General features: G+C 35.3%; 4 protein-coding genes across 4 annotated transcripts; all 4 read right to left on the bottom strand.

Moving 5' to 3' along the window:
* Positions 1-3,161, bottom strand: LOC145629392 (5'-adenylylsulfate reductase 3, chloroplastic-like). The gene is made up of 4 exons (XM_081681989.1): positions 2,807-3,161; positions 2,336-2,698; positions 845-1,637; positions 1-616 (listed from the first exon to the last, which is right to left on the bottom strand). Exons 2-4 carry the CDS (start codon positions 2,383-2,385, stop codon positions 386-388), a joined length of 1,074 nt encoding a protein of 357 aa, XP_081538115.1. The 5' UTR covers positions 2,386-2,698; positions 2,807-3,161; the 3' UTR covers positions 1-385.
* Positions 3,162-6,371: 3,210 nt separating this feature from the next.
* LOC145627366 (putative tetraacyldisaccharide 4'-kinase, mitochondrial) lies at positions 6,372-10,717 on the bottom strand. The gene is made up of 8 exons (XM_081679756.1): positions 10,545-10,717; positions 10,274-10,397; positions 9,075-9,308; positions 8,690-8,839; positions 8,367-8,576; positions 7,954-8,013; positions 7,690-7,770; positions 6,372-7,048 (listed from the first exon to the last, which is right to left on the bottom strand). The coding sequence occupies exons 1-8, from the start codon at positions 10,715-10,717 to the stop codon at positions 6,881-6,883; spliced, it is 1,200 nt and encodes a 399-aa protein (XP_081535882.1). The 3' UTR covers positions 6,372-6,880.
* Positions 10,718-11,915: 1,198 nt separating this feature from the next.
* On the bottom strand, positions 11,916-14,689 carry LOC145628230 (14-3-3 protein 9-like). The gene is made up of 5 exons (XM_081680529.1): positions 14,617-14,689; positions 13,982-14,288; positions 13,702-13,789; positions 12,215-12,324; positions 11,916-12,111 (listed from the first exon to the last, which is right to left on the bottom strand). The coding sequence occupies exons 1-5, from the start codon at positions 14,687-14,689 to the stop codon at positions 11,955-11,957; spliced, it is 735 nt and encodes a 244-aa protein (XP_081536655.1). The 3' UTR covers positions 11,916-11,954.
* A 6,533-nt stretch (positions 14,690-21,222) lies between these two features.
* Positions 21,223-27,189, bottom strand: LOC145627365 (uncharacterized). Its single transcript, XM_081679755.1, has 11 exons — positions 27,083-27,189; positions 26,919-27,011; positions 26,739-26,803; positions 26,210-26,264; positions 24,863-24,952; positions 24,663-24,747; positions 24,447-24,542; positions 23,796-23,980; positions 23,631-23,719; positions 21,647-21,746; positions 21,223-21,555 (listed from the first exon to the last, which is right to left on the bottom strand). Exons 1-11 carry the CDS (start codon positions 27,134-27,136, stop codon positions 21,511-21,513), a joined length of 957 nt encoding a protein of 318 aa, XP_081535881.1. The 5' UTR covers positions 27,137-27,189; the 3' UTR covers positions 21,223-21,510.
* Positions 27,190-27,777: the final 588 nt, after the last annotated feature.

Raw genomic sequence — 27,777 nt, 5'->3', positions numbered from 1 at the left:
TAGCCTCCAAAAAACAACACTATCAACATATACTATTTTTTGTCCAGTTATATGTGGATATGAACTTGTTTTCACAATATGCAGCCTAAGATATGCCCCACAATTTGCTAAGAAGTTTGCATATTTCTACAAACACCACCAAATTTCCCATTTTTTGACTCTATCACATCAAGGACACTCACACCAAATATGGCTTATGATGCTACACAAAATAGTGGGCATTGTCGAACGAAATGATTTTCGGCTTTTGGTCACTTCAGCCTCTGTTCAAACTTTGATTTAACACCCCTACTAACAGGAAATGGGTTGTCAAATGAATGACTCTTGGCCTTAATGTTCACTTCAGCCTCAGTTCTATCTATGAATTCACACTCCCCCAAACAGGCTAGCGCAAAGCATTTACAAACGCCATCAGTGAGTCAACATCACGTTTCTCAGACGGATATTTGACAGGCTTAGTTGAATGTTTAGGGAAGAAAAGTAGAGTTGGAAAGATCTCAAGCTGTAACTCAGTCTCAGCAAACAGCGTCTGATCGCCGTCTGCTCTGAATTTACCCACCTTGAGTCCACTCCCAACCAATCTTTCAGCCAATTCAACGAACGAGCCTTCCATTGCCTATGCAGAAACCCAATGTAGTCTCAATCAGCACATTTATATACAAGAAGCGAGAATGGGGAGTACAACATTTTTAATGAGAACATTTTTCCTAGGCTAGATTTCTTTTTAGCAATCATAAATATTCTACGATTCTTTCTAATATGATACAGCTATAAAATACTCTGTATTAGAGGTCTATGTTAGCAAAATTTGCTCTCAAATGTTATAGAGAAAGTACAGATTTACCTGGCAAACCCGACACCAAGGAGCATATAGCACAACAATCCAGGGATCTTTTCGGTTCTCCAATTGGACCAGATTTTCTATCCCGTCTCTACTCAGAGAAACTACATTTGGACTATCAAAAATGTCAGCAAAAACACCATTTATATTATTGTTTAAGTCTATTGGCCTGACCTTTTTGTCATTAAGGTTTCCATTGTGAAGACCACACTCTTTAGCCTTAGCATCCTCCCACCACCACCTTCCTTCCCTTTCATGTTGCCAAGGCAAGACAGGTCTTGTGCACGGTTCACATCCAATCGAGACATAACCCTGTGAGTGCAGAGGATTGACAGGAACCTCCATGGCCCGTAAAAAGTTCCAAACATCTCGACCTTCTACATTAGCCAAAGGGTTCCATTTGACTAATCTAGAGGAAGGTCCCATCCCCTCGAATGAAGGGTCAATTTGCACGACAGGGATGTATGCCCGTGTCCCTGGAGATTGATCCTTCCTTTGACCAGTAATCCAAGCCTTAAGTTCTTTAAGAGCTCTTCCTAAAGGTTTTACTTTCCTTACTCTACAACATTCTTGGTGCCCATCTTCATAAAATGAGAATAAGCCCTTGCTTCTAACTAGTTGTTGAACATCAACAGCATCAGGGAACATGTACTCAATGTGAATGCCATAGCGCTTTTCAACAGTGTCAAAGAATCGGTACGTTTCAGGGTTTAATCTTCCAGTGTCTAGGCTGAACACCCGAAAGGATCTGCCAGTTAGCCGAGCATACTCAATCAAGGCTACATCCTCAGCTCCACTGCATGATATTCAGCAAATTTTATCCCCATTAGCATCAAAACCACATTTCTTCTGGTTAATTAATTACTTTGCACTTATTATTCGCGCAAATAATCAATGTAGCAACTAGCAAGATCTTTAATCAAGTAAGCAAACATTCTTAATACAGGACTGTGAAGTGTGAACACTTGCAAATGTCACACATCCTAGTTGCCAGCTCTAGTTCCTCATTTCATTTGATCTTCAGCTGTATTCACATAGTTTCAGATCCTTAAAAAAAAAAATGGCTCAAGTAATTACTACCTCTTAATGAGTGATTACTCAGCCAAGTAAGATATTAATTATTTTGAGATTTAGTTCCTACCAACTTACCAAAAATCACTGTATTAGAAAACCATTAATGGACAACTAAGCCAAACTTAATCATTGAATCAACTGAATAACTATGTTATTAATACACATCATTACCAATTACCATTCAACATTCAAGTATTTTCATATCCTATACAAATCACCATTTCATTTTTGGACCTATCATGGAAATGTTTCACAAGATATTATACCCACAACCCGCTCAACTCGACATGTACCCATATCCGACACGAGTACCCAACCAACCAAAGTCTTAGTAGCATATAGTCATATATAGTTGCTAAATCAACAATAAAATTACACTCATTGGTAAATAAATGCGGTCATTGACATTAAGCAAAATACCTGAAAGCAATGGCAATATCATTACCAAATTTCTCAAGGGCTTTATCCATAATTTTAAGAGGGGAGGCATTTTCCAATTCTCTTGCCAATTCTTCATAATCCTCTTCCACATCAATTAATTTACAATTCACACTTTCTGCCACCCATCAAAATATAAAAAAAAATATCCCACAAAAGATAATCAATTGAAATTAATTACAAGAAGAATTACTAGTAAAATGGGAAATTATGTAGAAAAATTTAATTAAGAGAAATTACCATGAGTTGCAGAAAAAGAAGCTGCTTGGATTGGGTAAGAAATTATGGCCTTTGATTGTACAACTGGAAAATTTATGGGCTGAAATATATTCACCAATTGAGCTCCTAATATGATTGGAAATGTACCATATTATAATAATTTGATGAAATTTTGCAAAATAAAATGGGAAAATATTGAAATTGGAAAGAAGTTTTAAAAAATAAAAACATTACCTTTGAGTTTAAAATTATGGGAGGAAGATGTTGGAGGAATAGAGCACAAAAAGGAAGTTAATGACATTGCCATGTTTCTTTCTCTATCTTCTAAAACAGTTGATGTAAGTTAAAATTGGAGTGGATTATTTTGAATTGTTTAATGGGTTGCTTAGATTCTGCCATGGAAGGTTGTGTACAAAGAAGAGCAGAGGATTATTCAAGAATATTCTTTTGGAAAGGTAATGTATGATTGAAGTTCATGGATCATGAATCTAGGCCCATCTATTCTTTTACTAGTAGATTGATAAATCACACAAATTTGGAAGATGGGACTTGGCTAGGCCAACCTACATGTTTAGAGCAACTCCAACAGTGTAAAAAAATTAGGACTAGCTTGCAATTTATGAAACTAATAAATAATTAGGTTAACCATTGGAATTGCATTACCAAATTAGATGGGCAAAGCTATTCGCTTAGCTAAGCTAATTAGCTTAGCAAATTGTGAGAATTAAAAAAAAAATTAAATAAATAAAAAAAATTATTGAAAATTAGCTTAACCATTATAGGATTAATTAGGTACAAGGTAGATTAGCTTTGCAATCCTAGGTGGCATGGCAAGCTAATTTCACAATTAGCTTACCATTGGAGTTGTTCTTACAACATTTAGGGGCATAGAGCGCGACAAGGCTAAGGCATGAGGTAGACACGGCTTGGGCATTACATTTTTTAGGTTGTGGAGTTGTGGACTATGCACGAGCCTCGTTTTTAGTTGGAAAAGTACAACAAATGATGAGGACAATTAGCAATTGAGTCCGTCTGGTCAATTTGATATCTAACACGTACAACTATTTGTTATCAACGCAAACCATCCAATATTTAATATGATGAGGGTGTTTTTGTGCCAAGTATATGCAATACATTATCATCATCGGTCTAAATGATTAGACAAGCGATGATGGAATTATTATATAAATATAAAGAACTTTCCTTTTTAACAAAATTGACTAAACTTAACAAACCTTCTAATACTTCATTCTTCGTATTTAATTTTTTTTCGCAAATGAGAAAGCAAACATACGTAATCAAGTCTTTGTAAACATTATAATATTCATTTATAATTATTATGCCATGGATGTTTTTGTGCAAAATGTGTTCAATACGTTATCGGTCTTGATGCTTAATTGATTAGGAAAGCTATGATGGGATTACTTAATAAAAATCAACAATATTCCACCATTCATTTTAACAAAATTGACTAATTATAATATAGTTTTGATTTTACTTTGATATTTTAAATGTGAAAACAAATTTATAACAAAGACCCTACCCAAGAATATCCAAATCCCTATCACACTTTCATCACCACAACATACCAAAATATGAACTACTCAAATTGAATACTATGAACAATTTGTCGTGGCTATTTGTATAAACACAAAAATATAAAATTAAAAAAAGCCAGCTAAAGTAGGGCCATTTTACATTGACTGCAACTTCTTTATTGTTTTTAATAAATTCCACGTGAAACAACTTGACTAGTTTAACGCTAACAAACCGCAATAACACGGTCAAATTATGTATGCTATAAAATCATATGAATTTCATTTACATGCAAAACATACAACAAACAAGAAAAACACAGGAAAAGCCAAGTTACAAACTCATGGCTTCGTTCTTCAATTTCTTCAGTTGTTTCACTGAGCCAACGAGCTCGAAAAAGTACGTATGTAATGGTGATGTTTGCACATTGAGTGAGAGACGGAGTTTTGAGAAGAAGGATAAGCTTAGCCCTCTCTTTTCCCTCAGTTTTCTTTCAACAAGAAAAGGTTGATCGAGCAATAAGCTGTTTGTTTCTCTTCATTCAAGCTAACAAGAAAGGCCCTTCATCACATGAATAGGTGGTCACTCTAGAGTTGAATATACGGGTCAGTTGTGTGTAGACAGTTGATCATAGATTAACGAAATAATGGTAATGAATTTATGTGTAATTTTATTAAAAATGTCTCATGTACATGTTCTTAACATTTATTCTTCTTCAATAAAAAAATATTCCATGCACCAGAAAAATTCATTGTCAAGGTATATCTAGATTGCTTCATTCAAGGAAAATATTCACATGATGATGGATCCTTAAATGAATACAATAGTGACACTCAATAAGGAAACTTATGTTAACTAATACGGGTGCTATTTATTAATCTAAGTTTCACTAATCTAAACTTGTTAGAACTTATTTTAGTTATAAATTGAGCCTAGTATCTACTATCTAGCCTTGCGCTCTTATTGACCTTCAATTCTTGTACTGTATATTTAGATTTTATGTTCTTTGCTTAAGGTTACAGGTAGGCATGACTAAAAAAATAGACAAATGTATAGAAATACAGACAAAAGGGGGGTAATTTAACTTATAGAAATAGAGTATTTATGATTAACAGGTGAACATACATTTCATTTAAGAAAATGAAGAGTATAATTAATTAACAGGCAAATATATAGAATATGTTGAGCTTGTTGCCTTAATGGTAGGTGGGTTTATGGTTGCAAGTTGGTGAACTAATAAACTGGTAATTTCAACTACTATAACAAACAAATTACTCTTATTTAAGGAGGATTTATAACTCAAGATAGGAAGACAGAGTAGTTGGCTAGCTTTTCACTACAGTCTACGGGCGTGAGGTGAGGCCAAGGGTCTAATATCATTACCAAACTCGTTTTAGGAAGGATTTCCCGAAAATGCCACTTTCCCCTTCTATGATGGCCTTCTCCTTGCTCAAAATAAAAGGAAGATAAGATGTACAGCTCACAGCTATGTACATATGTATTCCTAGTAACGTGGAGAATTAATCCAACTTTAAGCTATATAAAAACTATAAGATGAAAATAACCACATAAATATATTCAGGAAACAGGAAATTTAATCTAAAATTATAATGCAGATTGGTGACTATATATCTACGAGGATAATTAATCCCCCGGGATTAGGGGAGATTATTATTCTCATCTCAAAACAATTGAAAACAAAATATTGCCCCCTTGAATGGAATAAACATAGGTAACATCTTTGATATCTTTCAAATTAATTATAGAAGAGATTATTATTCTCATCTCAAAACAATTGAAAAGAAAAGAATTGTCCCTTTGAATAATCATTGGTAACATCTTTAATATCTTTCAAATTAATTATTGGACAAGTGAATTACTAACCTGCAATCATCACGGGGAGAATGTGAAAATAAACAAAGAGAAAAGAAATATGCCTGCATTTCTGAGTCTCTTTGGCTTTACGTCGAAACAAGAAAACGCCATCCACCCGGAAAAGGATATTGAGTGCAATGGTGAAGTTTGCAAGCCGATGGAAAGAAGAGGTTCCGTGAAGCCAACGAGCAATCAACCGGAGATTATAGATTCTGCAAAAAAGGAAACAGCTCAACCTGAGATACGTAGCTCCAATGACGATAAGGAAAATCCAAACATTCAATCATCTGCAAGTCATGCAACAGGAACACATAAACCAATCTGTGTCAACCCACCAATGATTTGCCGTATTTTGGCTCTGCTTAGGTTGAAGAAGTTGTATCCCCGATGCTCAGTAATAAATGTATGATGATTTTGGCATCGTATTGATGCATTTACTTGCAACAAAAACATGGAGAAAGGCTAGATATACAGCATAAACAAAAAAAAAAATGTGTTTTGTACAATACCATGCAGTTTTGATTGTAATTTTTTAGAATGGAGTATTTCAGCTTGATTAACTATGAATGTCATTTTAACAATCAATGTAATTGAAGAAAAGCAAGATTTACAATCAGAGGTAATTGAAACAATTCTTGCATTTGTGTGTAGTACCACAAGAATAATGACAAACTAATACTCAAAGTATTGAGAAAATTTTATCATTATAAAAACTTCCCAACATTCCTTGATATACTAAAAAATGTGCTCTAAATGCTGACCCCATCCTTAAGGGATTAAAGCTTCAGTTTTGTACTTAAAAGAAAGAAAGATAATGTGAACTCCGTATATTAAGAGTAGAGAGGAAGGGCATGAAGTTACACGGATTATACCAATTCCATTTAAGCTCTTTGTTATTCACTTCTTTTTAAGTCTCCCTGATCTTGAATCCAAAAGTTGCTTTAATAGTTCCTTGAATTTGTTCTCCGAGCTTCCACTAAAAGAGACCAATTGTAGCTGAGAACAGAGTACAAGAACATCGAACGGACGTAACTGTGAGAGAATTTCAGAGTCCCGGTCATAGTCCTGCTTAAACAAAAGTGCCAGAAAGGCAGCTCAATCAGGTCAGAATTGCATGGATCTATAGCTCCATTGTTTATGCTAACAATTGATAAAGATAAGTCTCAGATATGTGTCATAATAATGTCCATACAAACACCTCAATCAGGTCAGATATGCAAGATAATACTATTTCAGATTCTAATGGCTTAATGCATACAGCAAAGGGAGATATACTTGGGTTAGTTGGGTATAGAGCATTCATGCCAAATATCACGGTAAGATGTTCTTGTACAAGCCAAATGTACTTGGTCATTTTAGGTGTATTCTCATAAAAAATGTGGATTGAAAAAATATAAAATGGAGATAGTTCCTGCGATTGATATCAAATATGCCCTTATTAGTTATTACGGAGTATTATATACGAAGTACATCTTTACAGATCTTTTGTTGATCTCAATTGAGATTTTAAAAGGTAAAATATAAATTCAAACAGCAGTTATGTTCACTACAGAAAAATAGCCTAAAACAACACCTATTTTTCACTAGAGTATATAGTAAAACCGACCAAATTTTTTACAGAAACAGCATAAATTTTTCCAAATCCAAGAAATGATGTTATCATGTTTGTCTCATAAAGCTACAGACACTGCCTACAGCACACTCACCTTTTCAGTTGTGACAACAATAGGTCTGGAACCAAATTTGTGATAGAGCTCCTCAAGTCTCCTTGTCGTCACATAGATATCCTGTACATATAGAGGATACAGATACAATTAATAAGACCTCGAGAGTCGAGGAAAACTAAATGCACATAAAAAGAGGGCATAAAACGGTGTCATGATGAAAAGGGTTGTGCAAGCCTATAGGCAAACTAAAAATTTAATACTATTGTCCCAGCAGATAACTGATAGATATAAAAGAAACTGCACCTTGGAATGAAACAAGTAATGATCACTGTAGTGAAGCTGATCAACATATGATGGTCCAAGCTGCAGCAATAAAAGTCATAATACAGTTATAATCAAGATATGGGGAAGGTATGGAGTGGAAAGCACAGCTTTTATAAGGAAACAACAAATTCAAAGTATTGATCCCATAATGATTTGGGGTTGGCTAACATGGATTGTTGTAAGGAAACTATCCGAGAAAAGTGAAACTGAAAAGGTAAAGGGATAAGTTAAAGAAACTAAACAAAGAAAAGTGACAAAGTAAAAGCGGAAGAAAACAAGAGAAAACATAGGGAGCAAGAAAACAAGGGCAGTGTAAAATGGAACAAGAAAATCAAAAGGCTAATTCATAAACTAAAAGCATGGGTGGACACTTGAAATAGAAAAGGTGATACCTTCTCCACACACTTGACGAAAGCATTTGGAGAACCAATAGCAGAGAGGCATAGTAAGACCCGGTTTTTTACTGCCGACAATGGTAATTTAGTGCCAACATCGTAAACAGTGAAGAAGTGCGAGGGAACCATACTACTGCAGAAAACAGGTAGAGAGTTTTTAATCTCTTGAATCCCAAGTCTCAGATGAATAAGCTTTTGCTCTGAAACCTGCATATTATGGCATACTTCTTAAACGTGCAGACAATTGGCATATTAAATGACAATTAGAAGGAGTGAAAACACTGATGAATGTAAAGAATTGGAAGGTTGATCTGACATACCAGATCAGCATGATGGATCACAACAATATCTGCTCTAGCCAGGGAAGACAATGGTTCCCGCAAAGGTCCAAGGGGAATCAATTCATTATTCCCCCATGGCATCATTCCATTTACCATTACAATATCCAAATCACGTACCAAGCACACATGCTGTCTGCCATGCAAAGTCAAATTAAATTACAAGGTAAATAAAAGAAGAAATATGAAGTTCCATTGCAAAAAAAAAAAAAAAAAAAAAAAAAAAAAAAAAAAAAAAAACCATTATCCAAAAAATATTGGAAGATTGTGAAAAGCAAAAGTGTTGGTACACAGGCATATGCAGAAAAAAATTAGCACTACACAGGCATATGCAGAAAAAAATTAGCATAATTAGAACAAAGAAAACCTGCATTCCATCATCAAGAATAGCAACACCAATTTTGTCTGAAGGGACATTAGTACCAACTTTGTTCACCAAGAGTAAGTTCTCAAAGAAACCATTCACACGAGAATCTGTGTAACCATATTTTTCAAGAAACAAAGTAGCAGACAAAGCTCTATTTACACCAACGCCAACCTTTGCAGATGTTCCCAAAAGATGCCTTTCAAGCATTTTAACTTCATCCCCTCCAGCATAGCCCTGTTTCCAAAAATTTATGCAACGGTAAGGATTCCTGGTAAAGTTAAAACAGAATCTCGTTTCAATATCATTACTACCAAGCATGCATAACTGACTCAAATAGTTGGCTCATATGGTTCAGCGCCTTCAGGAAGATCAATGTACTCATATACCATTAAACTCAAACAAGTAGGTATATCAAAATATGGCAAGCCAACTTTATATAGTGTGCACAATATTTATAGTCTAGATAGGGTCCAAAGTGAACTTTATATAGCGTGCACTATATTTACAATGCAGCCAGATTTTGCTAGAGAAAGCTACAACAATTCAGCAAGTTTGTTCAGAGTTTTACTAAAGCCATTACAGTGATTAATATATATGGTGATGATGTAGCATCTCAATCTAATCCTACTCATCATAGTATTTCAAAACAAAACTGTTTCACTTTCTTCTCGAAGCTGAAGCATGTCAGCTGAGAAGAACAGAATATCTTTGTTCGGCAGATTTTAATTTATTCTCAACTATAATTTCTAATATACAATCCCCAAATTAGTTATCATCAAATTTTGCAACTAATCAAATATTACAGATAATGCATGGTAAAGTCCTCTCTTTAATTAATTTTCCAATCAATCTACAAGGTCCAAGAATACTAATTTATAAGGTCCTATGATTTTTGCACCAGTCCCACAGCCTAATGTCACTCAGGCTCTTCCATTTAATTTAGTACCCATGTCGAATCCTTAACACAATGACACTCTCTCACATGAGTAAGAACACTTGGACACTCCATTTTGAACTACAATCCTGATAAAATCGCTAAATAGCCAAGTTAGACACTTGAACACGTACCCGACTACCCCGTGCCTCAAACGAGTTCCTGATTCCAAGTAACATAGCTCACAACAGTAATGCAGTATTCAATTGAATAGGAAAATAGGATTCAAAGAAAAGACAGAAAATAAATAAAAGTAAAAGATTACCCTGGAAAGAATGAGAGGAGAAATCCCAGAATTAGAAAACCAATTACTAAGAAACTCAACCATTGGAGTCTTCCCATTTCCACCCCATGTCAAATTCCCAACACTGATAACTGGCACTGGCAACCTTCAAATTTACATTCAAAATCAAAATTAAACAACAAACATTATCAATTAATCAAATATTCAATATACCCATTTGAAATTAATGATATTAAAGTTGAAATTACAGAAAATAAATTGAAAATTTACCCAAAAAGATAGAAAATTTTACCGTTTCTTGCGGAAGATACCCAGAAAGTAAAGATGATGGCGGGTAGTAACAGAGAGGTAATAGAGAGAAGAAAGCATGGAAAAGAGAGGGATAAAGGAGCGATGAAGTAGAGGGAGTTTGGAAAAATCATGGGAATAAGCAATTTCGCTCACTATTTTCTTCAATTTTTCCATGTTTTGGCGTTGAATGAATTTTGACTTGGGTGTGAATTTTGAAAGAACGAAAAGACTCAAAAAGAGTATGTGTAAGCAACTAAGCACTTCTGCACCCAAACGAACCCTTGTTTGAGTTATTTCTAAACTCAAAGTCAAAGGTCAAAAGTCAAAAGTCAAAAATCCCTAGTGAGTATGGACGTATGGTATGGAGTATGGACTATGGAATAGCACTCCCAAATTGATCAGTTTCACATACATAGAAGTCATAGATAGAGTGATAGTGGAATCGTTAAGTACTTCATTCCTTGCTTTTTTTTTTCCTTTTAATGCATCACTTTCACTGATATATTTGTCGAAACACAACTTTAACCATTAATATATTTACCTGTCTATTCATAAAAATTGTAACAACTTTATAATATGAAAATAAACATGTTGACAAATCTAATGATGTATTATTTATTTTATAATAGCAAAAAAATTAAGTCAAACATGACATGTGAATAGTACAAAAGTCAAACTTATGCATTTAAAAAAACAAAAGGGGTATAAAATGACAGTTTGAGTCTTAGGAGGGCTGACTTGTTCTCTTCGGCTTAATTGCAGTTCAGTTAGTTCACTTCCTAATTTCTTTCTCTCATAAACAATTCATTTTATCTCTATTCAATTCAGTTCAGTTCACTTCAACTCCAATCAATTTAGTTCAATTGTTTTTAGTAAATCAGAACAGGCCCTAAATATTGAATTCAAGTATAACAAAACAATGCTTTATTATTAATCAACAAATGAGTAAATGACTCACTTGTACATACTATGAAATTTGTACAAAATAGTGCTTTATTATAAATCAACAAATGAGTAAATGACTCACTTGTACATACTATGAAATTTGTACCAAATAGTGATTCTTCTAACATTAGTAATAAGCTACAATACTCTAGAATCTGAATTGTTCTAACTAGCTTATCTAAGATTGTAAGTCTATACTTTTCTAAGATATTTATTTATTTATTTATTTAGGTAAATTATACATTAGAAACTCTAACATATACGTAGTCATTACATTAGATATTCTTTTTTTTTTTTTGAAGTCTTCAAAACAAATTTTAATCAAGTGATGATGACACTTTTCTTTATATAAATACATAAAATAAAATCAGAGATATTTCAAATATTATTATCAAGCTATTGTGATACAAAATAATAAATGTTTCTGTTTTACAAAAATAAAATATTTCAAATGTTTTTTAATGCTTCAAAGGTTCCTTTCACCATTCTCGCCCTTCCATAGTGTAATGTTATCACTCAAAAGATTGAGGATAACCTTGCTATCTTTCGAGAGAGCCCTGCTGCCTAAATCATCCAACTCCAACATAGCCTCTTCAAAAGCTTCTTTTGCCAAATGATATGCCCTAAAATATATATTTTAAAAAATATACGTATAAGTAACAATGCAATTATAACAAACATGATCATAGAGAAATTGTAAAGGTTATAAAGTTATTATGCAATTACCTTTGATAAGAATTTGAAACCTCATAGTGAAAAACGGCAAAATTTAATGCCAAGCCTAAGCGTGTTGAATGAATAGGTGAAAATTGAGCCACTGCTATGGTCAATGCTTCCTACAACAAAATTTAATTAATTGCAATTATTCACTTATAAAACGAAAAAGAAAATCGAATGATATAAAAAAATATATATCAATATTATAATGGTTAATTTTGTTGTAGTCATTTGAAATATGACTACCATATTATTTTAAGGAAATTTTGACTTTTACCACCTTCAAATAACCACTTAATTGAATTTACCACCTCCAAAAAAAAAAGATTTACTTTACCACCACCAAAATTTCCAAAAATTCGATTTTACCACCAACTAACGGATTCCGTCCATGAATCCGTTAGTAGGGCCCACCTTTTTGACGGTTCTTCTTCATCTTCCCCGATTTCCATATCAACCCAGCCGGCAACGAAATTAACACACCATGGTTGGTCGGAATTTCGTGTGGGGGCAAGGGAGGGGTCGGAATTTGGTGTAACCTAGGGAGGTGATCGGAATTAGGTGGTGGTTAGGGTTTTAGGAGTGCGGAATTTGGTGGTGGCTAGGGTTTTAAGAGTTGTCGGAATTAGGGGGGCTATATGGGTGGTCGGAATTTGGTGGCTAGGGTTTTGAGGTCGGAAGTTGGTGAAAAGGGGGTCGAAATCCGGTGTGGGGGCTGTGGCTGTGCGGTGCGATGCGGTGTTAGCGGTTAGGTGGTGGGGTCGTTGGTCGTAGTGATTAGGTGGTGGCTAGGGTTTTGAGGTCGAAAATTGGTGGAAAGGAGGTCGAAATCGGTGTGGTGGTTGTGCAATGCGGTGCGGTGCGGTGGTTGTGGCTGTGCGGTGCGGTGCGGTGGTTGTGGTTGTGCGGTGCGGTGGTAGTTATTAGGTGGTGGGGTCGTTGGTCGCGGTTAGGTGGTGGGGGCTGGTAGCGGTTAGGTGGGGGGGCTGGTCGTAGCGGTCAGGTGGTGGGGCTGGTCGTAGTCGGTCCGGTGGTGGGGTCTCGACGGTGGCAGCAACCACCAATTGATGGATGAGGTTTTTTAATTTTTTTTTTTGTTTTTTTTAAATTTTTTTTCTAAAGCTTACCCAATAATATGGCGACATGTGTGCAAGGTAGGCCCCACTAACGAATTTATGGACGGAATCCATTAGTTGGAGGTGATTGGTGGTAAAACTGATGTTTAATTTTTTTATGAGGTGGTAAAGTAAATCTTTTTTTTTTTTGGAGGTGGTAAATTCAATTAAGTGGTTATTTGAAGGTGGTAAAAGTCAAAATTCCCTTATTTTAATGATAAACAATATGATCAGTTCAATTTTTCATATTATAAAATGGACTAACTTCTACGATGCAAATATAATTTTTGAAAAGTTAATCCAACATAAAATCATTGTTTTCCAATAACTATAAAATAATAATGATACAAGTATATATTTTTACGACGCAAATATATATACCTTATAGGTCCTCAATGCCTCTTCGGCGATTAATGATTTTGCATCACCAGTTTTGATTTCGGCTATATATCGGTAATGATCCGCTTTCCTGCATCACGTAGCTCTTCGTTAATTAAACCAACCAACTCTTTAAGTAAAAGAATAAAGAATAATAATACCCAATAAATTCTCGTCAAAAAAAAAAAAAAAAAACCAATAAATTAAGGAGTAATTGCTAAAAGACTTAATTAACTAAGTATCACTATTAATAATATGCAAATTACTTTAAAATTATACTCACATCTTTAAGTAAAAGACGGAGGATTCAGAGCTAGACGCAAAAGGAAGGAGGTGATCAATTAGAGTTATAGCGTCGTAGCAAATCTCAACAAGATCCGACTCGACTATATTACGATAATCTTGAATACACTTGATGTACATCTCGTTTTTGTATACTGTATCCTCCTCCTGCTCAGTTGTTGAGAGAAGTTTCCATGATTCTCTCTTTGGCTCGGTAAGTTTCTTGTACGCCGTTGAAAGGAGATTACGCTCTTCGGCTGTTAAATCGATGTTAAATTTTACCAACTTCTTCATTGCATCTATCATATCTGCAAAATTTTAGATATGAAATCATTAAATTGATTCTATTTTAGTTGTTTTATGCTTGACATACAATAACGCACAACTTAAGTTGTATATCATAAACAATTAAATATCCTAGAACAATAATTATTGTTTAGTACGTTGATGTAATTTTTAATTGATATATATATTAAAAACATTAACCATAATGAATTAATAATATTATTTTTCGTAACATACACATTATATTAAATTATTGAAATCACAAAAACTAGTCAAAGATTACGTATTAATACGGAGTGTTGCTGAAACTATCCTATGTGAAAGAATTGAAAGTGACGAGTTAGAACATACCATCATAGCGTTCGGCTTGGCCGGCTAGCTTGGCCAGGTAGATGATGTTGTAACGTTCGGTCGAAGAAGCCATGGATGAGAGATTAAGATTCGAGAGAATTAGGGTACTCGTGAAGGTTTTGGGAGCAACGCACGGTAAAATTCAACGTTTGAATATTTTGAGGTAGTGTATGAAAAAGAATTGAAAAGTGAAAGAAAAGGCAAGGCAATTCTGATATATATATAGCTATTTTTTCATAAAAAAAAAAAAAAATAATAATCTTGATCATTTACTTATCTTAGGAAAGTATAGTCTTCTTTTAAAAAAAAAAAAAAGGAAAGTATAGTCTATGTTTAGATATGTTAGAAATTGTGTTACTTGCAGGATACATAGTCTTGTAGTTTTTATTTTATTTTATTTATTTATAATGAATAATCCAAATATGTACGAGTATTTTTAATTTAGGAAACATTCTACTTTAATAGTTCAATGTAATATATGATTTCAGTTTTTCATTTGAAATTAGTTGACGTATTTTAGGAAACAACTAAAGATGCTATTTCAACTTCCTCTGTTCTTTTTTACCTGACTTATTTCTTTTATCACGCCAATGCAAAACTTTAAATCAATAACTTAAATTCTCCAAAAGTAAAAATTATAAAAGTTATATATTATGATAATACTTATTGAGATGAATCCAACAAAACATACATGAATATATTTTTCCTTACATATTATTCACAAAAGACGGTGAAAGAAGGGTGGTGAATATTGTAAGGCCCTGATTGATTCACCTTAATTTTGCTGAACTGAAATTATTTTTACTGAACTGAACTTATTTTTACTGAACTGAACTTAATTTTACTGAACTGAAATTATTTTTACTGAATTTAAATTATTTTTACTGATTTTCTATTATAATTCTTCTTTAAGAAAACTGAATTTTACTGAACTGAACTTATTTTTACTGAACTTAAATTATTTTTACTGAACTGAAATTAATTTTACTGAACTGAACTTATTTTTACTGAACTAAAATTATTTTTACTTAATATTATTTTTTGGGAAATTCTCTTTGGTAGACTTGTATTATCAAAAATTCTCAGTGGTAAAAAGCCAAAAAACTTATTATCTTTGGTAAACTATGTTTTAAAAAGTTTAATCTATGGTAACACTAAGCAAGGTTATTAGGTATATTTTAACCATGGTTAAGCATTGTAAGTTAAAAAAAACCTGTCATGCCTAAAATACCCCCATTTAATTTTACCCAACCACAAATGTCAAATCATTCATTGACTGTAAACGTTGAGGCTTCTTCATCTTCTTTGTTCTGCACTCGACATTGATGATTGCTCAACTCCTCTTCAATTTGCAATTTGATTTTTTCTTTTAAAAAAACTAGGGCTCTTGTAAACAATTAATCTGGGTTTTTAGTTGTAGTTAGTAGTGGTGATTAACATATTCTGAGTGATAATTGAAGAAGGTGTGAGGGTTTTTGTGTTCGAGAAAGTTCGCGGGTTGTGGAAATCGATTCTGGGTAAGACGATCTGCATCAAAAGTTCGAACTTTTTGGGGGAATTCCACGATTTAGACTACATTGAAGGCAGGTATGTGTTTTTTTTTCATATATGGTTTAGCTATGCTCTGTTTTATGGTTAATGGGGTTGAAAGTGAAATGTGATTGATGGTATTGGTTATATTTGTTTCAATTGATTATGTTAATTGCTAAAGTTCAATTTTTAATTTGTTTAGGGTTCTGATTATGTGGTAATTTGTTTATTGTTGGATTGGTATGCAATTTAGGGCACATTCTTATACAATTATTTGTTGGATGTTGTTTGGTTTGATTGATGCAGAATGGTTGATAAAGTTGTGCTACAATTTCAGTATAGGGGTGTTGATGTGACTGTTGTGGTTGATGATGTTGATAAGGTTAATTTGATAGATTTGATTGTAGAGTACTGGGAAAAAGCTAAGGAGAATAATATTGAAACACCAAAAAACCCCACTTTTCAGTATGTGTATAAAATGAAACATGTAGCTCTTCTAAGTGATGCTGACTTGATGAAGATGTTTGGTAATTTGCCTGAAAAAACTGAGATATACATTTGGGTTGGGGATGGTCTAAAAGACACTAAGGTTGTTGCAGCTGCAAGATCATTAATGAGTGCAAAGGGAAAGCAACAAGTAGCTGAACCAGTAGGTGAGTTAGAAGTGGAACCAGTAGCTAACCCAATACTTGAACCAGTAGCTAAGGTAGTGGCTGAACCATCAAATAAAAATACTAAAAAAGTCACACCTAGGAAGAATAAACAACCTAAGAATGTGGAAGCTTTAGTAGTTAGCAAGGCTGACTTTGATAGACATGTGAAGGCTATAGGACAGTCAAACAAGGTTACTGGTCCTGTGCATTTAAATTATGATCCAGATCAAACATGGGTTGAGTTAGAAGCTGAGTTAGATGCAGAGAGGGAAGCAAACCCTCAAACTAAGGGTAGTGGGAGGGGGAGATGGAATCAAAGAGGGAGAGGGAGAACATCTGAGAGAGGGAGAGGCAGGGGTAGGAGTAGAGGGAGAGGTAGATCTTCAGGGAGGGGAAGAGGGAATACCTTGGAGAATTGGTTCAACATTTCACCAACACCATGGGAAACTGACCATCAAAATCAACCTCATGAAGAGGATCAAACTGCTGACCCAAATGAAACTCAATTCCAAGTTCCCCATGATATCATCACACAAAACACCCAAGCCCAACCATCTACACAGTCATTGATACCTCCTTTGCAAAATATTGGTGAGTTTGGACCTAGGGGTAACTCAGGTGAGAAGCAGTCATCTAATTCATCAAGAGTGTCTGCCTTTTTTCAAAAGAGAGTGCCTAGAACTACTGCTAAGAGAAAAGGGATTGTGATTAGCACAAGTACAAGTGGGGGGGATAGTGAGCAACAAAATGGGGGTCAGAATAGGAGAAGGGAGGTTGCTGTTAGCTTAAGTGAAGACAATGATACTGATGTTCTGCCTTTAGTTGGTGATGAGGGGGACAGTGAAGATGATGGCTATAGTCCTAGTAGAGGGGTTTCTGATGAAGACATGAGTGGTGAGTCAGAAAATGTGAGTTTAGATGCTGAAGATGACTTGGCTAGGGATGAGTATGGGCCAATTATTGAAGACAGTTATGATCCCTTTGAGGATGAAATTTTTGAGTGTGACAATGAACAGGACAACTACTTAACAAAGTTATATAACAATGGAGAGGTGTATAAGGATGAGGGCTTTAAGAAAATAGTTCTCAAGCCATGGCAACTGTTCATGGACAAGCAACATCTCAGGGATGTTGTGAGGGATTACTGCATCCAGTGTGGATTTGCAGTAGTTGTTGAGTGGGCTAGCAACAAGAGGTATTGTTGTAGATGCTCTGATATGAACTGTGGCTGGAGATTACATGCATCTGTTCTTCCAGATCAGTGCACTTGGGCAATAAAAAGTATACAAAGCCCAGAGCATACATGTGCAGGACTGGAGACAAGAAATAGTATGGTTAATGTGAAGTGGGCTAAGAGAGTCTTACTTGAAGATATAAGGGCAAACAATGATGTTCCTGCCAAGGCATTGAATGAGTTACTTTGGAAAAGGTATGGTGTCAATATGGCACAAAGCACATTGTACAGGGTCAGGACTAAGGCATTAGTTGAGATTCATGGTGGCCATGATGTCTCTTACAAGGATTTACCTATGTACTGTGATGTAATCAAGCAGCTGAATCCTAATTCATTAGCACACTGTGCATGGAAGAATGTAGGACCTGACAGGCCCATGGTGTTCAGTAGCATATTCATTGCATTTAAGGCTTCCATAGATGGGTTGAGTGCTGGATGAAGAAGCTTAATTGGAGTGGATGGAGCTCATCTCAAGGGCAACTATGGTGGGGTCTTATTGTCTGCAGTAGCTCTTGATGGAAATAATGAGATATTTCCTATAGCATGGGCAATAGTAGGAGCTGAAGATGCTGACAGCTGGAAGTTCTTTCTATATCACTTGAAGAATGCTTTACAACCAAGTGGCAGGGGTGATAATTGGTGCATAACAAGTGACAGGCAAAAGGTATATTCATATGCCCCTAATATGCTTGTTATTGCTTCTGTATGTTTGTTTAACTTAGGCACTAATACATTTGTTGATTTCTGAAGGGTATTGATCCTGCCATTAGTGAATTATGGCCAAAAGTAGGCAGAAGATACTGTTGCAAGCACTTGGTGAAAAACTACAAAGTGGAATTTCCTGGTCTAATGATGTTCCAATTATTCTGGAAGGCTGCTGGAGCATTCAATCCCTTCACTTTTAAAAAAGCAATGGAAGCGTTGAAGAAAGCCAATTCCCTAGCTCTTGTTTGGCTGTCAAAACTTGGACCACAATCAAGATGGTCAAAGCATGCTTTCAATCCAGATGTGAAGTGTGACACAAACAAATCAAATTTTGTAGAAAGCTTTAATTCTACCTTAGGCATTGATAGATGCAGACCAGTCCTTACTCTGCTTGAAGGTATTCCCTTTACTTATTCATTAGTGTTAAGTTGTTAACTGTGAGTACTTATCTATTTACCATTGCTGACAATGCAGGTATTAGGAGAGTCACCATTGTTAGAATGGCCACCAGAAGAGAGGCATGTGAGAACTGGAGAGATGATGTGTGTCCTAATATCATGAAAAGGATGCAAGTTATTAGCCAAGAATCTAGGACATGCAAAAGTTTGAAGTCTGGAGATGGAGAATTTGAAATACTTGATGAAGATCTCTGTGCTTCCAGTCAACCTAAGAGAGAAGACATGTGTATGTAATGCTTGGCAACTTACTGGATTGCCTTGCAAACATGCTATGAGGGCCATTTTGCACTCAAATGAAGACCCTAGGTTGTACATCAGTGAGTGGTTTTCTGTGACAAGGTATAAACTGGCTTATGGCAACTCAATCAAGTCCATACCAGATGTGGAGCAATGGTCGGACAGTCCTTATCCAGATATTGCCCCACCAGCTATGAAAAGAGGAATAGGCAGACCTGCAAGGAATAGGAGGAGGGAAGAGGGTGAGCAAGCCAAAGGGAAGAGGTCCAGGACTGTCAAGTGCAGCAAATGCCAACAATTGGGGCACAATGCACAAACCTGCCAAGGTGGCTTGACTGGTAAACAAAAGATGGCCCTAGGTGAAAGCTCTGCAGGTCAGACCAACAAAAACCCACCAAGCAAGAAGGGTAAAGGGGCATCTATGAGCCAACCAGAACCAGCAACAGTGGCATCACAAACACTAAGAATGTCACCAAGGAACAACAGAGCTAAGGGACCTATCTCAGCATCACAGCCACTAAGAGTCTCACCAAGGTCAAAGAGATCTAAGGGAGGGATCTCAGCATCACAGCCTGCATCATAGTGTCTTAGGAGTAGTTGTTCAGAATAGTGCATGATTTTTTGCTTCATAGTTGACTGTATGTGTCAAACTTCAATAGTATGTGTTTAAATTGTTAAATGCTGTTTTTTTTTGGACAAATCATTGAGCTTATGGGTTGATGTAATGTTTTTCTTTTGGCAAATCAATGAAATATCAGCATTATTAGTAAGTAAAAAAAAATTGCAAACACTTATATGATCTGCCAAACAAAAGAAGTACCAATTTAATTTATTCATTCATAAGTCATTAAACAAACTAAGGTACATTAATTTTCATTCATTAAACTAAGGCATCTCCAACATCTACATTGCAATTATTCATCAATCTAATCAATCTAATTCATCACTTAGAAACAACAAACAGCAAAATAAAATACATAATTAAAGCCATCTTCACAATTACTTTGATGAAATTCACCAAATCATCCAGCCTTGAAGTAACAGCAGCAATACCACCCTGTTCAACTTCCAATTCATCACCAACCCTTATTATATCCTCCTCCTTCAACCAAGCAAAAAAATCGCATTGTCTGCACTTGAAAAATAGTCTTCTAGGGTTCTTCATGGTATCTGAAATCTTCACCGCAGCCACTTGAGGGGGAACACAGCCGCAACGCATATGCTTAACCCAAGCAATCCTATCATCCATGGTTATTGGCTTCACTGAAGAAGATGAACGACTGTTCTTCATTGCCTAAAGATCGAGAATTTGGGGAAATCGTGAAACTTAGGGTTCATAAGATTTGGGGAAATCGATTTGGGGAAATCGTGAAACTTAGGGTTCATAAGATTTGGGGAAATCGATTTGGGGGAATAATCGATTTCATAAATAGGGGAAAGAGAAATCGATTTGGAGGGAAATCGATTATGAGGGAAATTCTGTCATTAGGGTCAAATTAGTAATTACATCTTTAGTTAACCATAGTTACACCCAATATACCTAATAACCTTGCTTAGTGTTACCATAGATTAAACTTTTTAAAACATAGTTTACCAAAGATAATACGTTTTTTGGCTTTTTACCACTGAGAATTTTTGATAATACAAGTCTACCAAAGAGAATTTCCCTTATTTTTTTAAGGTGAAGAGAACAGGGCCTAAAAGTCAAAGCATGTCAAATAATAAAGAACGGAGGAAGTATATGATTTCAGTTCTTCAATAGTTCAATGAAATATACGATTTCAATCAATAATCGAAATAAGCATATGAGCACTTCACTACTCATCAATTCATCATGTTCCTTGTGTAGTGTATCAAATAAAACAAAGAATTCCGATAGCATGTTCCTGATCAATATACACAACGCCAACATCTTTGAGCTCTATATGGCCAGTGACTGCCAAATGAAGGATACAACATAATTCTGAACATGGATACTGCTGATTAATTAACACGATAATTTTCCTGATTTACCGACCATCTTTCACTGCATTCCTAGAAGTGTAGAGAGAGAAAAGGTGAATTGCCAATCAATCTTTCACCTGGTCCGAACTAATTCAAGTGGCAATGTTTCCATTGCAAGCTGCACATTCGAGTACATTAGAAAAACAGTAGTAGTGATATGCAGGTAAAGGGTTGTATATCATGGGGAAAGCCGTAATGTACAAACTTACCCACAGTCTTGGCGTTCTGGGATCAGATTTGGGGTGCAGTTTGCTAAGCTCTGACTGAAAGTTGATGACAATGGAGACCTTGAACTCAATTGAGAATGGACTGCGAAGTTGTCAGATACAAGAATTATTCTCTATTACGACAGCTAAAGGAAGAGTCTAACAACATGCTAACATGAAGGTGAGTACTTAGTTGTTCCTTGGTCTACGACAGGATTTTGATGATGGGGATACATAAAGGAGGCAAAACTGAAAAAATATTGAGGAATGAACAAGAAGAAAACTAGAGATCAACAACAAAGAGCTTTGTTTATCATTTACACAGTACTATCCTTGACTTGTTACAGCATAGCAGAGAAACTCATGTGCATCAAAAGACTAAGCTTAATTATCGCCACTCAAATTGATAACAAGGTGCTAATAAGATAGGTATATTAAAGTGAAGTCATGGACATGCATAAAACTCAAATTCAAGATGTGCAGAGGGGAAAAACCATGTGGGAAAGCGAAATTTGAGTGAGTTTGCACAACCAAAAAAGCCTAGAACCATAGTTTTTGCACATCCGAACTCAGCTCCATGGTCCGATTAGAAACCAGAAAAAGGAGTTTGAGTTTGGTCATCCGTATTAAAGAAAGGTAGACAATTACTTGTAAAGCTTTTCCCACCTAATGTTAACAACCTAAAAAGAGCCAGCTACCAGCTAGCCAGTGCAAGACTTTCCCAATAAGCACACAAAAACCATTCCTATTTCTTGAGGAGGCTACTTGAAAGAGTCAACCCATGATCACCAGGCACTCGTCAAAATTAAGCAAACTGCTGTTCATCACAGTTCTAACAATATCAGCTTAGAGTGTCATTTTAAACCTCTTAAACAACAAACACTAGTGGTGGCAGACCTCAAACAACAGTCAACCCATCTGGAAATAGCATAACATGTATGCAGTTCTGAGAGCAAGAATGATAGTGTCAGCTATATTATCATATATGATAATGCAGAAATTAGGGGGCTGAGCTATGGAATGAATGGGAGACATACTAAAAGTGGCTGATCCTCGTGTCACTTTATCCTAGATTATATAAAATTTATACATACACATATTCAAAGACTTTACTAGGATCTTTTCTGCTGAGGAAGTGAACCTTTTTTTTTTTTTTTTTTTGACACACAACCAAAAGGGCAGCTATTATAAATAATTAGGAAACATCCAAAGTTACAGCAGAACAAACACTAAGAGGTACTTCCTTCAGCCACACTCTCATCTCACCAAACTCCCTACTTACATTTGCTAACTTATGCGCAACCCCATTGCCCATCCTCCTAACATGATTAAAAGACAGAGAAGAACAAAAACCAGCTAAATATTGAATGTCACCAATGATGGTTCCCAGGGAAGAGCACTCACGAACATTCTTGCTGAGTTTAAGAAACAGGGATAAATTATCAACCTCCAAAACTAGCTCCCAGTCTTCATGAATCCAAGCTAGTTAATTAAATTGTGCATAAAATACATTAGTTCATCAAAAGAGGGCTTACTGTTAGTTTAAAAATATTTTACCTAAATTTTTTGGCAACAGGTAATCTGAAGGCTGTCCAAGTAATCTATTAGAACTAGCCAAACATAATATGGAATAGCAACTAACTGAATTACTGAAACTATGCACTAATGCTTATTGAGAATTCACTTAAAGAATTATGACAAGATGCCACTCCTAAAATTGCTCCAGTTACCTATCCATTTTAATGATCAATTCAAGAATATTCAACAGCAGATTTCATAATTACTTTACCTATATTTAGCACTTCATGTATGTGATCACCACTAGCACTAGAACTATTCAAAAGAATGAATGCAGAATATTCAACAGTAGCAGCATGCTACAAGTGACATGACAGCCACAAAAAAAAAAAAAAAAAAAAAAAAAAAAAAAAAAAAAAACCAAACCAAACCAAACCTTGTCAAACATTTACCAATGAAAGAAACATACCCGGCTAAGACAGTGGGACAAGTTAAAAGCCTTGGAAGTAAGACGTAAATGGGTAGAGTCAGGCCTCGAGAGATATCTCCATCTGCTATCTACTAGGAGGAGAAGAACAAGTAGATTCAATTCAAGAGAAGTACTTTAGTCACAAGGCCAGTTAAAAAGACCAACCTGAGTAGTTTGAATCAAAGATGTTTCTGATGCAATCCTATCTCCAACAAGAATGGATTCCACACGTAGCAAGTGGATATCAATGGACTGGATTGGCAATGCAGATGCTTCTACAGTCAGTTCTCCTCTGAGGGCACATGACAATGAGCACTGAGTTGGAATTCTACCACTTACACGAAAACCACCTGTGAAGCAGTATATTAGCTTTTCATAGGGAAGCAATAGTTGGACATAGAAATACCAAAAGCTCCCAAAATTACATTACATTATCCTAAATCTCGATGCTTCTAACAAAGCTCCCATTCTCAGTTCAGTTGGCTGAGAAGCGCTCAAATATGCAGGCTTATGGATCTTAACCATGCAATAACAAAGAGGTTGTTACAGAAAGGCAACAATAGTATCAGCATCATACTAGAGCTGCAATCCATTCTCAAAGAAAAACCTACAGATTGCAGATCCTACAATTTCACTTTTATTGTTTTGGTATACAATTCCCTTTTCTCACTCCTTTCCCTGTATCTAGATAAAACCATTAAATCATAATCTACTGCAGTGGAATCCTAGTGTCATGTAACAAGAATGCCTCTCTAAAAATCAAATGAAATACTCAAGATATCAGCATTAAACAGAAATTCATGGGAGTGATCAAACCTGATTTTAGTTCAGAAAGCAATGGGTGCTTTTGGGTATCCTGCGTGATATAGAAGAGCACGAGTTCAGGCGAAATAGGCAGCTCAAGAAGTTCCGCTGAATAAGGAACACATACAGGTTAAGTGCATAGCTAATGTGTAAACACCCCCCCCCCCCCCTCCCCTCTTCTCCAACAAGAAAACACAAGCAGCTGCTCAAGATGTTGGGTACTGATACCTTTTTCACTTTCAATGATGAATTCTAATGTTGCTGACAATGACTTGTGCAGGTAACCGCGTGCTACTTCTACAGTTAGCAGATACTGAGAGATTCAAATTAGTTAGAACACTCTTTATCACATCAGAGTAACCAATGACAAAACCGCTGATAATTGGCACACCAAGAAATGCTATACAAGAAAATCAGCAGTGACAGACCTGGATGCTTATATCTTCCCCATGAAATGTTTCGTAAAATTTTCCTGATTTGCTCTCTCCTGGTTGTTTCAAAATCAAAGAAAAAGGAATCTGTCATATGAAGGATAGTTATCAGGTCAGTCAAGTCCAAAAAATGACATGAGCGATACAGGAGGAAAAGTAGTAAACACAAAAACTTAACTGAGAACCACAAAATTTTCTGAGAACCACACAACTTTACTGAGAACCACAAAATTTACTGAGAACCACAAAATTTCCTTAAAACCAGTCTATTGTTCAATGTGCAAATATAATATTAGAAAGTAAAAAATATTATAAATTGGCAACTTTTTATCATGAAACAAACAAAGCACATTATCTCATCTTATTTTCAAGTCTATTCATTAACCCACCAGGGCCACCATCCTTGATAGGCAGCTCTGTTTCACTCACTCTTTGCTAGCACAAGTAACATTTCGATTGTGACGCTAAGGAAAAGACTATATAATTATTATGAGAAAATAACACAAGAATTAGTTCATGACATGATTCAACAAACTAGATCTACAGGAAAAGGTATAACACACTCAATTGGAGGAGAAAAGACCAAAGCTTTTGTTGCTCCATCTGTATTGAGGCTTTGAGACATTCATGACAAAGTAACAGTGTAGCAATAAAGCAAATGATAAGACCTAACTCCCCCCCCCCCCCCCCCCAAAAAAAAAAAGATCCGCTTTGACTACAGACAATGAATCCTGACATGAAACGTGTTCCCTCACAGAACAAGTGAAACATGATCAGTAAACAAGAAGCTGCGCAGACTTCATTTTTCAGGAGTCCGAGGGCATAAACAGGCAAGTAAGCGACTTTATCCTAGAAAGAAACTACAAAACCATATCCAATTGCTTATATTGTTACCATTTTGGAACAAAGACTTCAGTCATTTTCAATCGGTTATACAGGGCCAAATCCCCCTGGTAGAGAAGTCAAGCTCAAAGTCCGGCCAATAAAATCAGTCATTCGCAAAACCAAGGAAAAAAGACACTTTAAAAAGGGATTGAATAAGAAAGGTTTTCCAATTCCATCTGACACAAACACAGATGATGCACCCATGGCATTTTAGAGGAAGTAAACAAAACTGTACACATATTATAATAGCTAGCATGCTTTCACGGTTTCATCGCTATATCAGTTGCAGTTCAAAATCCTTGACGCCACTTTAGATTGACCCATCAATATACATACACAAAATCTTTTCAATTTTAGATGAAGAAAAGTAGAAAACTACAGTAATTGCCTATATTGCCTAATTTGCTCAGCATCTGACAGTTTAAATACGAAATATGTAGTAAATCATAAAGACAATACCTCCGTAGTGCCTGAGCTTATCTTCCCAGAAGGTCTAATTTCAACACTCTTTTTCCTATTTTCATAAGAAGATACATCAAATTAGAGCAAAATATATGCTGCAAATACAAACTAGAGTTTTACATACTTTTTTATTGTTGAGGTCAATAAATAAACAAAGAGCATCCCATGTATTGCTTAAATTTCCACCTATAATTCTCTCAAATTACAAGTAAAAACATAGTCATGTGAGACTTGTTAAATTGATAAAACCCACCATATACTTTATGATCAAAATTTAGTCTTGGAGACTGAAAAGGCGAATGTGGCAATTAATTTGGGACGGAAGGAGTATTATTGAGTATCAAATTTCTGAGACCGGGAGTTTAATCCATCTAAATTGTTACGAATTGCAAAATAATTAACCATCATCTTCCATACCCAGAAAGGATACATTCTTGAATAACACATTGATCAATAAGTAAACAAAGAAATTAGACAAATTTAAGGTCAAAAATTAACAAATTTATGAGACAAAATATAAACTTACACAATTGTAATGGGTTTAAGAACACCAACAACAGATTCAATAACCCCAGCTGAGCCTCCACGAACCTTCAATAATAAACACAAATTAAACCCCAAAAAATAAGGAAAAAAAATCATTAAATTGGTGGGATTTCTGAATTTATTTAAACAAATCAAGAATTAAGGGGAAAAAGGGTAAAACCTGGAGATTGACTGATCCATTGACAGATAGGCGAACACCATAATGGGATACAGAAGATGAAAACTTGGTGACGATTTTACCTTGAAGTGGTTCCTGGAAAATATGAAGTGAGAAGAAAGAAGGAAACAAGAATTAAAAATGGAGAATTTGAAGAAGAAACTGACATCAGGGCGATAAATGCGGTTTGATCGAGAGAGTTTGATCTCTACTACTGACATTTTTATTCTACTCTGATTTCTGCTGCTTTACACTTGAAGAAATGGAGTGCCGAGTACTAATTTCATTACGGTATTTACGGTATATATGTTTGTCAAATTATTAAGTACAAGTAAATCCGGTTCGTCTGAGTTATATGATACTTTGTTTATCAATGTGTAATTCATTTAATCATTTTACCACTATACTTCATTACTTTGAGATGTTTAATCTTAAATAACAAACATGGTAGTTTTGGGTTTTTTTTTTAATCCCTTGGGATACTATGATCCACAATATCGATCACACTTGTCGGTGTAAATCTCCCGCAAAATGTGTAAATCACCAACAAAAGAGTGAATATTCTATCACATAAATATTCACATTCGTAAATCAAGTTAGACATTGAAAAAGTGAAATGTAAAGAGAGAAATTAGAGCTTTTGGACACTTTGCCTTACATTATTTAATTTATGAATACAACCTGTTCCATTATTGAATAATTGGGTAGTTATACTCTTTAGGATGGTGTGTATCAAAGGTTTTTAACCTAAAAAGGATTGCTTTGATTAACATTCTAAACCTGGCCTGTTGCGCACAATATTATTGGAGTTACGACAATTGTAATGCAAATCGAAAGAAGTTATTACCGAGCTACCTAGGGA

The sequence above is a fragment of the Chenopodium album genome, chromosome 4 (assembly GCF_948465745.1).
Source record: "Chenopodium album chromosome 4, dcCheAlbu1.1, whole genome shotgun sequence".
NCBI lineage: Eukaryota > Viridiplantae > Streptophyta > Magnoliopsida > Caryophyllales > Amaranthaceae > Chenopodium > Chenopodium album.
This window is presented reverse-complemented; position numbering and strand designations above follow the sequence as displayed.